Source organism: Struthio camelus, chromosome 1, assembly GCF_040807025.1.
Source record: "Struthio camelus isolate bStrCam1 chromosome 1, bStrCam1.hap1, whole genome shotgun sequence".
In the NCBI taxonomy this organism is placed as follows: Eukaryota; Metazoa; Chordata; class Aves; order Struthioniformes; family Struthionidae; genus Struthio; species Struthio camelus.
In genome coordinates, this window is record NC_090942.1 from 104665926 (window position 1) to 104678734 (window position 12809).

Consider the following 12809-nt stretch of genomic DNA (forward strand, 5'->3'; position numbering starts at 1 on the left):
GGGATTCAGGGAATTCGAGAAGATTGGAAGCATGTAAGAGTACTAGTTTGAAAAGAGAAGGGAAGCGCCATTAACTAGGAAACTGGAATTTGCTAAAAAACACAGAGCTGGAGGGGATTCAAGAAGTCGCTTAGCTCCATCCTTTTGCCCCAAGGTAACATGAGCTTATGTAGAAACCCAACTCTGACAGTGTTGCAGCACGTCTTGAAAGCCTCCAGTAGTGGAGTTTCACTAACTTAACAATTAGTCCCAACTATCCTTCTTCTTTCCAACTGTAGGGATAGGTGAAAATTTTCCTGAAGTATAACATAAAACTCTTCTTACTGTAATTTAAATCCCTTCTTCCTTATTGGGCATGGATATAGACGACAAATTATTCTTTTCTGCTGCTAACAGCCTTTCATACTGTTGAAGGTTGTTACTGGATACACCCTCTGAATCAGCTTCCAAGGTAAATGACTCCAATGTGCTTGGACCTGCCAGAGCACAGCCAAATTTCTAGAGAGTTGATCATTCTTGTTGCTTTCCTGTGGTCTCTTTCCAGCTGATCCATGTATTTTTTTAAAGTAAGACACTGAAACCAGACACAGCACTGCTGCTGTGGAGCACTCCTGGCTTACAAATGCTGAAGAAAGGGGAGGGATTATTTCATATATTTTATTAGCTACAATCCATTTTATTTATATCTATCAAGTAGCATTGTTCATCCTACTCAGTACATGATTTACTATAACCTCTATATACCTTTTTCTACAGATAGCCTGTCTGCTATCTAGACAGGTGATCCCCATCCTTTATTGCTGCAGCTCATTAATCTTGCCTAAAGCAGATAGCTGGTGTACGCAAAACAATGGGAAATTCTGAAAAAGTACTCAGTTGATAGGTAGGTAGTGAATGCCAGTTCATATGGTTTTATGGAAAACAGGCCTGGTCAAAAAACAGACCAACAGTTAATCATTTTCCCCAGCTGGTTAGGTGTTAATTACCAAGAATAATTTGGATATTGTGTATCTCCCTCTTCTTTCTGGCTTCCTCAAGCAGGTGAGTCTTCTCAAGGTTGTCAGATATGTCATACAGGTAGTATGCTTAGATTTTGTAAGGTGTGACAAAATGCCACAAAGACTGCAAAAATCTTAGCAAAGCTTTTAGTAAATGAACTTTAAAAAACTGAGGCCTAGGAAATCTTAAAGTAATTTTCAGTGACTGTTAAATCACGGAATTTGAGGTATTCCTTATACACCATTCACAGTTCTGACTGATCAACGTTTTTTATCAGTGACATGGAAATAAATGTAAAGTCAGCAGGTGAAAGAAGAGTAGTAGAGTGGTAGGTAAATAAAGAGGATATACAGACAGGGAGCAGCCTTTATCATTTAGTAAGGTTAGCACTTAACTATAAAGCTCATTTTAATATAGATAAATGGATCTTTGTACATTCAGGAACAAAAATGCAACCCAAAGCAAAAAAAAAAAAAAAAGGATGAAAAGCAATGATTTTGTAAAGGATAGTGATCTTGATTGATAGACTAATAACTGCCTATGAGTGCAATGCTGCAGTAAAAAATGGGCTAATGTGACCTTGGAGAGACCAAAAACAGGGTATAAAAACAGGGAGGCTTTTTTATCTTCATGTATATTATTAGAAAGAGTGGCTTTGGAATACTTCAGGTGATCCTATTTTTAAAAATGTGTAAGAAGGAAGAAGAAAGACCATAACAATTGCAAAAATTGCAGACAGTTCAGAAAAGAGTCACAAAAACTGACTTGGGGGCTGGAAGTATGCCTTTCAGTAAGGGATTTCAGAAGCTCAGTGTATTTGTCTTATGAATTGATTGCACTTGATAAGTAAGTTTTCAGACATAAAAAAAAAATTGCATCAGTTTTACTTATCTCTGGATATCATCAGTGAAGAGTGTCTACCCTTGTGGAAGATATTGAAACTTTCCAGTCTTTTATTTGGGCACCTTCTACCCTGTGCAGAGATACTGAATTCGGAGCATCTGTAGCTCCTGAGTACTTGGCATCTGTTTATTGGCTAATACACCAAGTAGATACGTAGGGCAAACTTGCTACCAGGCTAAGCAGTAAATGCTCTCTACTCCTGAGACAGGCACCTGGTGAGGCTCTGCTGGCCAAGCATCAGTGAGCCGCGTGCATGTGTTGATCCGTGGAGTGAGCTGCTCTGCAATCTTGCCACGTTGTCTGCTTCCGATTCCCTGCTGTTTTCTTGGGGTTTTTCAGGCTGATATTTTTCCTTGAGTCCCTGAGTTACTAGTATTGTCTTAATAAATACATTTCCGTTTGTTGTTTGACTTTCCTCGCGAATCTTTGGCTTACCTTCTGTCTTACAGCTCAGTACTGTCTCACTGCTGTGCTGCACAAAATTAGGCCTGGGTCACAGGTGGGTGAACTCCTGGTCTATGGGTTACAACATGCTTAGTCAAACAGAAGTTATTGGGCCCAACATAGAGGTAGCAGTGAAACATAGCCTACAGTGAATGAGAGGTCAGTCTAGGTGATCTAATGGTCAAATCTGATGTCAGACTATGAATCCATGAACTAATTTGGCTAAAATCCTTTACTCATTTAAAACTGTTAGGTCAGACTGTCTGGAGATGTAGTGTTAAAAAAGAAGAGGAGAAAATGAACCAATGATATTAATGTTTGGAAAGCTTTTTCCTCAGTTGCACAGACAAGATTATAGAATTCATCTTCAGAGCAGTGTTTTGGAATTAGAATTAAAATTCCAGACTCTCAGTCCTCAGAGTTCCGCGCATCATAATTTTAAATAAAACAGTTCCCTTAGGACTGGGCAAAACATCTAAAAATATTAATTTCAATTGTGAAGTAATAGCAGTGTAGGATTTGTCAAAAAAAAGGAAAATGGAGCTCAATATGGTGAAGTAAAATGAGCAATAGTAGTGTAATGTCTGTTAAAGAATATACTGGAAAACAAAGCTAAACACTTTTACATGCAAAGTGTGCGTAGTGTAGTTTACTAAAACGAGAGAGTTATAGCTACATGTATAAGTCTGTATATCTATATTATTGTTGTCTAAGTGATAGTATCCCTAACTTAATTATGTAAGAGACATACAAGTCCTAAATCTAAGTTCTCTTTATCCAGAGATATTTTTTAAGGGATCTTTAGTTCATGTTGAATCATGACTTGACTTTGTAATGGCAGGACTATATTCTGTCGCTTCTGATCAGGCTGTAAGGTTTATGCTCCGCGTCATCTCAGAAATCTGGCTGCGCGGGTGGAGGTTTAATGTCAGAAATGTCAATAAAATGTCTTAGTTGCAACCTATTTATTGATAGCTTTTTCATGAAAGTTAAAATCAGTAGTTCCAGACAGAACTTTTGCTTATGCTGCCCTCTCATCCATCTCGACCACTTGCTGCCATCTTGTCCATAATGACCACTTTACATGAAACCTCCTTTCAAAGGAATGGGATTTTTTGTGGCATAAAAAAGGAGCATAAACAAATAGTCATAAGTACAAGGGTCAGTAAATACAGCTTCCTGGTTGCATTAACTTTTAAAGGAATTTTCTGGTTGGAAGTATCATCCATGTAGCATCCACCATCTCTTCTCATTCTCTTCGCATGTGAATTTCTAAATCTACAGGAACTTTCAGTTCTTTAAAACCTTTCACTTTTCTGCAGTGGGAGGTGAAACATTTGTGAGCGTTCCTTTTAGTCTGAATTTCTTTGGCAGAGTCAATTTTCTGCCAAGGAGCTGCATGTTGGAAACTTGTTAGCAGGGCAAATTTGTCTGTCATCAGATCTGTGCTGCTGGTGATGGATGGTTTCTTAATCATTTAAAGCTAACTCAGGTATCTCTGTCCTATACAGAGGTGTAGGCATCTCCAAATTTCTGAAATAGGGGAGGATTTCATTATTTTATCCCTTTCCTCATTTGTATAGCCAGCCTTCTTTCTTTTCACTCTTTCACTCAGGTTTGTATTTCTTTGCTCTAAACATATTGTTCACTTCATCTTCCAATCTGTTACATGTTTATGGTTGATAATTATTTTATATCTTTTAATGTGAATACCGTTGTTGCATTTTGCTTTTTTTTGTTTACTCTTGGGAAAATAGCCTTTTAATTTTTATGATTATAATTTCTGATTTTGTCATGTGATTGTTAGCATTCTAATTCTAGTTATTAGTTGTTTGACTTTTTGGATACACCAAGTTGAGGTTGTTACAGATTTGGCGGATATAGATGAGCATAGGTGAGCCTATGGGATGCTTAGTATGTAAAATGTGTCAAAATTTGTATTTTTATCAAGACTCAGTTGTATAACGGGGATCATTTCATAAATATATATAGAAAATGTTATTAGATCATGATTCACACAAATTTAAACTTGGCATACTTTCAGTGATTAACTTATTTCTAGTTTTTAAATTTTTTAACGTATAGCTGTGAGCTTTCAAATCTTAAGTGATTCGTTTAGGCAGGAAATTAATTAATTCATACTCCACTGAAGAAATTAATTAGTTTTCCTGTTTTAGGCCTTGTTCTTTGGAAGTGTAAGTTTTGAATACCTGGATGATATTTATTAAATCTTGGGCCTGCTACCACAAAAATCACAAACTGATACAATAGTTTAAGTCCTTGTACTAGCTGTTTGTGGAGAGAGTCATTTCCCACCTGCAGATCCATAGGTTTGGCGGTAATATATAGCGCTTTTTATCTGATTCTGGAAGAATTAAAAATAAAATATGATCAGAGCAATACTTGATAAGTGTCAAGGTATCGTCTCAGCTGACAAGCAAAGTAAATCCTCTGCTGGATAGAGGGAGAAGTGGAGGAGAGGAGAGAAGAAAGAAAACTCCTAAGAGGCAATGAAATATTCTCAGAAGCCAGCTGAACATTTGATCTTCCCTGTGTGAAAAGGAAATGGCTAAACCCAGTTGCTTGGGGTTTTTTTGGAGATGACAGCTCCCCTGGACGTTTTTACCTCAGGGGTTACAGAGGAAGCTGATGAATCACAGACCAAACAGGAAGAGGCTTTTCTGACTCTTGAGCAGGTGTATGGTAGCCTGATGCAAATAGAAGATACCGTGACAGCTGTAAATCACAGCTTTATAAGTAATCAGAAGACAGACGTAGTCTCAGTGGAGAAGATGATTCCATTTTTGGCAATAAAGTAGGGCCTGTAAAAATGTTTAATTTATCTTAAAGTTATTCACAAAGCTTCATAAACTTGTGAAAAAGTGGGGAGCAGAATACTTCATTGAATATCCTTTAAAATGTAGTTAGATTATTCCGATAAATCATTAAAGACTTACTTGGTTACTGGTGAACTTGTTACCTGACTGTAAATTTGCTGATAAAGGCTATTTCAGTTTCAGGTTATGAATCAACATACATTCAAATATAGAGAAACTCTGATTACTACTAATACAAAAGTCAAAGTAATACACTAGGTCAAGTTTCTTGTAGTAAGGCTGGTGAGCACAAATAGTTTGCATGCCAGTGTGTCTTTTCCATAAGGCAAAACCCATGACCTGGCTTATGCTGCTGCTGCTGTGCTTCTTTATAAGGATAGCTGTAGAGTTTATTGTCCAAACAATCAATGTACAGGTAGAAGATAACGTGCAACTGCATAAAACCCCCAAATGAATGGAGAGCAGCGTCATGTTCTAAAGTAATTGTTTAATTTTTGTACGTCATTTAACTGTCTGAAGAAGAACTGGATTTGTGGGCTATGAGGAGGAACTGAGCCTTCAAAACGCAGTAACCTGAGACTTACAGTCAGCTGCCCTATACAGTACTTAATTTTATGCTTAAATCCTTCTTTACATGTTTTTCATGAAATCAGAGGGTCAAGTTAAACAATTCCATTAGAGGGCAGTAGTATATGTAGGTAGTGACTGTAGTAGTAGATTGTAGAGGTTACAGTAGTATAGTCGCTCATGTCTCTAAATATGTACTTTATAGCTTCCTTACTGATATGAGCTGTGGTCTGTATGATTTTTGCATTATTAGTGAAAGGGGAAAAATGGTGCTAATGTAATTTAAATAACTGAAATAATACAGAAATATCTTGTAATATACACGTACAATAATGCACAGCCTGTCATCTATTAAAAATCAAAAATCAAAGTGGCAGAAGTTATACAAAACATTTTTAGCAGCTTTCAGCACTGATTATACCAACTGGAGTGTCAACTCTAAAGTTGTTAGGCCCTGCCCTTTTTGAATTGCACAATTTTTGTACTGTATAACTTTTATGTATTTCTTGAGATATTTGTGCAAACATTTTTATTTCGAAGCTCTGTTTTTCTTAATTTTATTAGCTTTAATGCTTAAGTCTACATGCAGACTTTCCAGATTTCCAGGCAAGGGATGGCATGATTGTGCATGCTTATTCAGTTACCTTTTAGTGAATCAACATTAGTAGTGTATTGTGATTTTGCAGTGATTGTCGCAGAAGATTTAACTTCTGTATGGGTTATATCTCCTGAGAGATTTGATAATGAACTTAGTGTAAGGCTCGAAATGTAAGCCTCAAAAGCCTAAACGTTCAGGTTCTGTTTTTATTCATACTCCAACATTTTCATTGCTTCAGTAGCTTTAAACAGATGTGCTGAGATGATTAGTAGACAACTAATTCAATTCCTCTAGGCTTTATACTTTAAATTTTACTGCCGTTCATATGTGTAATTCAAGAAATGCCCCAAACATGCTATTTCTTTTTCAATTTTCAGTTGTGTTGCTTGATACTACAGCTGCGCTTGGAGAACTAGGATGGAAAACATTTCCTTTAAATGGGGTAAGTCACTCATCATTTAAGTTTCATTGTCTGGACTTTGGTATTTTGACAGTCTAGAAGTAGAAAGGCTGTTATAGCTGAGTGGATGTTCTTGCAGTATGGACTTGTAGGAAGGATTTTAGTTGTTCTCAGCTCTGGAGGAGCTTGAGTTGTAACTAGGAATAAGAGCCACAAGACTGACATGAGTACATTGTGTTGTCCTTCTCTTACTTTTCTGACTGTTAGGAATCTATCATGTTTCTAATCTGATATATGTCATAACATTTTGTATAAAAATACTTAAGTTGGGAGCATGTATTATGAATATATTTTCTGTGAATTAAAGGAAAACTCATTTTTTATTTTATAGTAGTAACTTGGAACGAAACTTCAATGATTGAAGTGAGGATTAATACAGATTTCAGTATCTGTCAAAATGGTAGGAGGTTAACTAATTCAGAAAAATATGTTTAATGTATATTAATGCCATGAAAAACAACGTAAATGTTTAGGAAAGAAACATTCAAATAGGGTTTTTTTCCTCCATTGACCATTTCAGATCAAAGTTAAGTATTCCGTTAACATTTTACAGTTTAACATCTTACACAGTTTCAGTATATTGTTAATAGATTGACAGGAGGCACTTGATACTATGTACAGGGCCTCAGAGTATTGCAGGTATCTGGTATATTTGGAGATGCTATGGCCAGACCATAGCATCTGGGGGATGAGAAGCATTTTTACTCTTTGAAGTTTAGCCATCAGTATTTTGCCAGTGGCTGTACTTCAAAGGCTATGTTCTCTTTCCATCCAGCAAGCGCACTTAAGGGCGCATCAGAGGTATTTTAACTTTTTAATTAAAATAACGTATGCTGGAGCATTTAAAACCTCTTGTATCGGCTTCTAGTCCTGATGTCTCAGTGCGCTTAGATAACCCTTGATTGTACATCACTTATAGCTATCTCTTATTAGCTAATATTGTCTCTTAATTCTTGGGTATGAGGCATATAATTTAGTTGATTCAGAAATGAGCTCAGAAAGCACTGTATTTCTGTGAGTGGAAGATCTCATTTTATTTTTAGTTATTTTATTTCTTGTGATCCATTCCGGAAGGATGTAGAAATTGTCTATCCTCAGCACCTTAGTAATCCGTTTTTATAAAAGGCCTTCTGTGACTCTGCCCTCAGGGACTTCAGGCAATGTGAAATCTCTTAATCTCAGCCTATTTTCAACTTTATGGATTACTTTTTTCAGGATTTTCCAGCCCTTTGTATTCCTAGACAACATTTCAGTCTGTTACGGATACTTCTGTGTTTTGCATTTTGTATGCAGTCTCATGCAGTCTGAGTCATAGTTCTGAGATGGTTTTTTCCCTTCAGAAATCCTAGAAAAAGGCAAATACTGTCATAGGCTATGATGAGAAAATACAGCAAGGAATTTTTGCTCTTGTTTTGTCATGAGTCCGATTGAATTGAGCAGGGAGGCTTGCATTTGAAAGGCAAACGAGATATAATTTCAGTTATTCTGGAAGCTCTTAAAAGCTTTAGTTACTCAATAACAACAGAAACACTATGCAAGCTGAAAAAAAAACCACGTAGAGATTATATAAAACATAGCTATTACAATGTATCTATTTTGGTTGGTCCTACCCTTAACATCAGTTTTGCAGCATATTGAGGGAAATTGCCTTTACTATGTCTTAAGAATTGGCAGCATTTACTAGAATCCAAGGAGTGTACATTTGAATCAGCACTTTGTATTCAATTATTAGAGAATTTCTCAATAAGTAAAATTTGGTTTAAGAAGATGTAGCTAGAGTAAATATGTAGGAGAAGAACAGTTTGTAGCATGAGGAAAACATACAGTACAAGGCTTTGTGGGACATGAAATTAGGCAGAAGAGGCTAGAGTGAAAATTCTAAGTGAGAGGAAGTGGATAGATACAGTAAGGATAGGTAGCAAAGAGAAGTGCACATGTTAACTCAGAAGAAAAACGTCTAAACTGATCGTTATAAGCTGTAAACTGGGTAACGATTCTTGTTCACTGCAGCAAAGTAGTTACTTTAAGTAAGTAGTCCCACTGACTTCTATGGGAGTTATACAGATGAGAAGAATTCCTGTTTCGAAGAAGCAGCACGATCAATTTAAGAGGGACTGTAGGATGTTGGTCGTGTACAGCAGCAGGTGACTGGATTTGCTGACAAACACGGTCCTTCATTTCTAACAGTGCAATGAAAGAAAATGGTTTAGGTCAACGTACTGTGCCAGTAAAGGTTATTGTGAACAATAAGAGCTTTTAGTGGTGATGCTGGATCTCCGAAACAGTGCAGAAAGAAGGAACAAACGAAAAAACTCTCTGCATATATAACAGAGACAAATAGCTTACATGAAGTGAGAACTATGTCTCTCACTCACTGAAAGTTATGTAGAACTACTGATTAAAATTGGTGTTTGCCGATTCTTTTATAGCTGATGTTGTTCTGACAAACTTCATTAAAATACGCCAAATGTTCATTTTGTTTTGGATATTTGATCATACAGAAAAGTGCATAAAGCTATTAAAATACAGAAAGTCATATTACTTCTGCATATAAAATATTAAAGATACTGAAATTAAAAACTGAAATGGAATGAATTTCTAAACTACTTCTATTTAAATGATTCTGGGTTCCTGTACCTTGTGCAAAGGCAAGAAAAAAATTGAACTTTTAAGGGCTCAAGTAATTGACAGAATATGACGTATTCTTCACGTCACTTTTGCATATAATCTCTGAAACGGAATGCCAACATTTGTGTTAGTTATTTATTCTGTTTAAAACTTAAGGCAAAACTGTGCTTTTGGGATGCGGTAAATAACTCCTGTTATTCTTACGGATTTCACAAAGAACAGTAAAGCAGTTATCGTTCTAGATCTTGCAGAAAACCTACTACAGATGTTGTTTTATGCCCACACTATAATCTAATCTGCGTTATTCATCTGTCCTAACATAACTTAGCGTATGACATAATCATTGGTGTGGTTGGGATTATTACCGCACATCAGCTTTTCCCCCTTTCCTGGAGAAGGTTGACTGTTTTGGTTTGTTTGTGCTTTTGATGAAGATTTTTGTTCAGATACTGTCTAAATCTTACACATGACTTTAATCCTTTTTTTTTTTGGTCAGAGATAAGAGTGTGTATTATGTTTATGTGTGTAAAAAAATCATTAACAAATAGTTAATAAATTTCTCTGTAGAATGACTTTAGGATTAGGGGGATGGGATGACAGGTTTTCTTCAGACTGTGACATAGTAACAAGTTACTAGTTCACCAGCATATTCAGTCACAAAGAATGTTCTCGTTAAATTAGATAGCAACAGAAATATTCAGTAATGTTTGGGATTTAGGTAATATTAAATATGCCTCAGAGATTTTAAACTAACATCCTGGGGTGAAGTAGGAGAAGAGAATTAGAAGAGTATTCTTTTGGACTGTGTAGAACCACTGCATGACATTGTGGTCTTAACCTTCTCCTAGTCTTTTTATTTATAGCAAATTCATAATGGCATGCTTGCAAGCTTTCAGCAGTACAGTAACCTCCAGAGGTACCTATCCAAGCAAGTAACAATACAACACAGTAGTCTTCTGTGTGGCATTTGTATGCAATGCCATCATTTAGCTGCAAAGATGAGTCATGCACAACTGAGATATCCATTCTTTGATAACATAATATGTGATTTTGCTTTTTCATTTTCTTCTCAGTTTTTTGTACTGCCTCTGTAAAGCTTGAAAATACAATACTTTTCCTAACAAATTTGTTTTCTGCATTTGCTGGTCAGATTTTTCCCTTGTATGTTGAACGATAATAAATTTAAGTGCTAAGAGCTACAAAAAATGCAGAGTAAGTAGAGCATTAATATCTTTGAGGTCAATGGAGCCGGCTTTTGTTGATCAAGGTGCAATTTAGCTTCTCAGTGATGGACTGTCTAAGATTTCTACTTTAATAATGGGCACATCTGATACTTCCTCTGTTCCTTGGGCTATACTTTAAAATGACTGATTGATTTATGAAAAAACATATGCTGTGAAATTAAAGTAGATCTTTACTCAACAAACTGTCACTCCATAACCTTGAAAATGCAGAACAAGTTTTGTCTGGATTGGTAGCAAAAGTGGAAAGGAATTCCCTATGCATTTAAGAAGAAGACATGAACGCATTGCCTGAGCAAGTGGACAGGCCAGCTGGGTTCATATGAGCCGTTATTATCCATGATGTGTAACCATTTCCTTGCAGTTGAAGTCAATTTGCTGAACTTGGGACAGGATTGTTCTTAGGTTTTCTCACTACTGGATCTGCTGTGCCGTGACTGTTAGAAGGGTGGCTTTTAACAGGAGATTAAACACTGATTAAGTATTGAATACATTTAATTTTTAGAATTTAGGGAGGAAAGGAGAAAACCTGAAAGCCTAACTGAAAGGTGGTGGTTCTCAACCTTCACTTAACCGTTAACAGTCATACTAATTAAATAACGTACCTTGGGCAGCTCTGGATATTTTTCTCCCTTTTGACTTCAATTTAAAGTTTTTTTTCCTATTGTGTTAAGCAGCCTACCCTAATTTTGTGAGCAAAGTTTGCTCATGAGCTATGGTTTGGAGACCACTGCCGTAAGGGCCTGTCTATGGCTGATTAACTTCTATAATAAATGCTCTTACTTAACTCTAAGAATCCCTTATTTTGCATGAATTAAATCTGCTTTGCAAGTACCTTGTGCTAATTTGGAATAAAGCCTTCTTAACCTGAACAAGAAAATAATGTATGCAGGACATTAATCATGAAAAAAATCTCTCCTTCAGATTCACACATAACATTAATCTGAATTCTTACTTCTTCTTTGTTGCAACTTCATAAACACCAAAATAATTTTAAAATTAACATAAAAGAATGGCAAGATGACCCATAGCATAAGTCTGTGGGAAATTATTTACATGAAGAAGGGGTCTGTACAAGCTTCCTAGACGTGTCAGTGTAGGCAAAATGTATAGCCTTAGCAATAAAGAGCCTACTGTCAGTCCACTAAACTATTTGACATCTACGTGAGTAGCTGTTTTAATCTCAGTTTCAGCAGTTATTTGAAAAGCTGCCTTGACAATCAGTAATTTTTCTGCTCATTTATCCATGGAAGTAATTCTGTTTTCAATATCTTGTTTCTTTTGGGGATCTTGTAAGATTTTGAATCATTCTCGCTAATATGCAATTTTAGGGTTTTTCTGTTCTGAATTTGTTGAGACTGAGCTTGTGATATTATTGATTACCGGACTGATACTTTACCAGACTAATTATTTTACTCCATCTATTAAAATGATTGGCTTACAGGTTATGCATCGGTCAGCAGTTCACTGTTAGCTCCTTCTTAACTAATTAGAAAACATTGCTAGAGCTTGTGGTGACACATTTTTATTTTATCACTGTTTGTCATATCATTACCCACTTACTAATCGTATCTTTTATGTTGTTATCAGAGTTGATACGATTTTCCAGTGCCAACCTGCACATATATATTTTTTCCACGTAGCTGCATCCACTCTACAACTTTATTTTTTGACTGGTATCTCTGAAGGTGATTGGGCCAATATGCCTAAGGAACATTCTTATACCAGACCTAGGATTTTTAACTATATATTTTCTTAATTTGATTGCTTATGTTATAGAATTCTCTGAATTTCCTTTAAAGTCACATAGAAACAAAACACTTCTAAAGAAAGTGAGAGAAGGGGCTTAGGCCCCTTCCTTTATTTAAACCATATATATAAGTCAGTAAACCAAGTGATTAGCAGAATAAATAACCACACTCCAATAAGAAGTCATTGGATGCATAAACAATAGAAAATAGCATAAGAAGTTACCTAAGGAAGTTAACTTAAAGAAAAGCTAGAAAAGAACAGAGAAAGAAAGAAAGGCAAGATAACTTCATTGTGTGAAGTGATAATACAAATATTACTAGGTTCAGCTCGAGACACAACACACACAGTGTAGTAAAAATATAAGGTGGCTAAATGACACA

The 12809-nt window shown here is 36.0% G+C and overlaps 1 protein-coding gene across 6 annotated transcripts in view; it reads left to right on the forward strand.

The window, feature by feature from the left end:
* Positions 1–12809, forward strand: part of EPHA6 (EPH receptor A6) — a 536080-nt gene that overhangs the window by 29534 nt on the left and 493737 nt on the right. For all 6 annotated transcript variants that reach the window (XM_068909229.1, XM_068909219.1, XM_068909191.1 and 3 more), the window contains exon 2: positions 6726–6790. In XM_068909229.1, coding sequence (XP_068765330.1) covers positions 6726–6790 — 65 coding nt within the window. The remainder of the gene's footprint in view (positions 1–6725; positions 6791–12809) is intronic.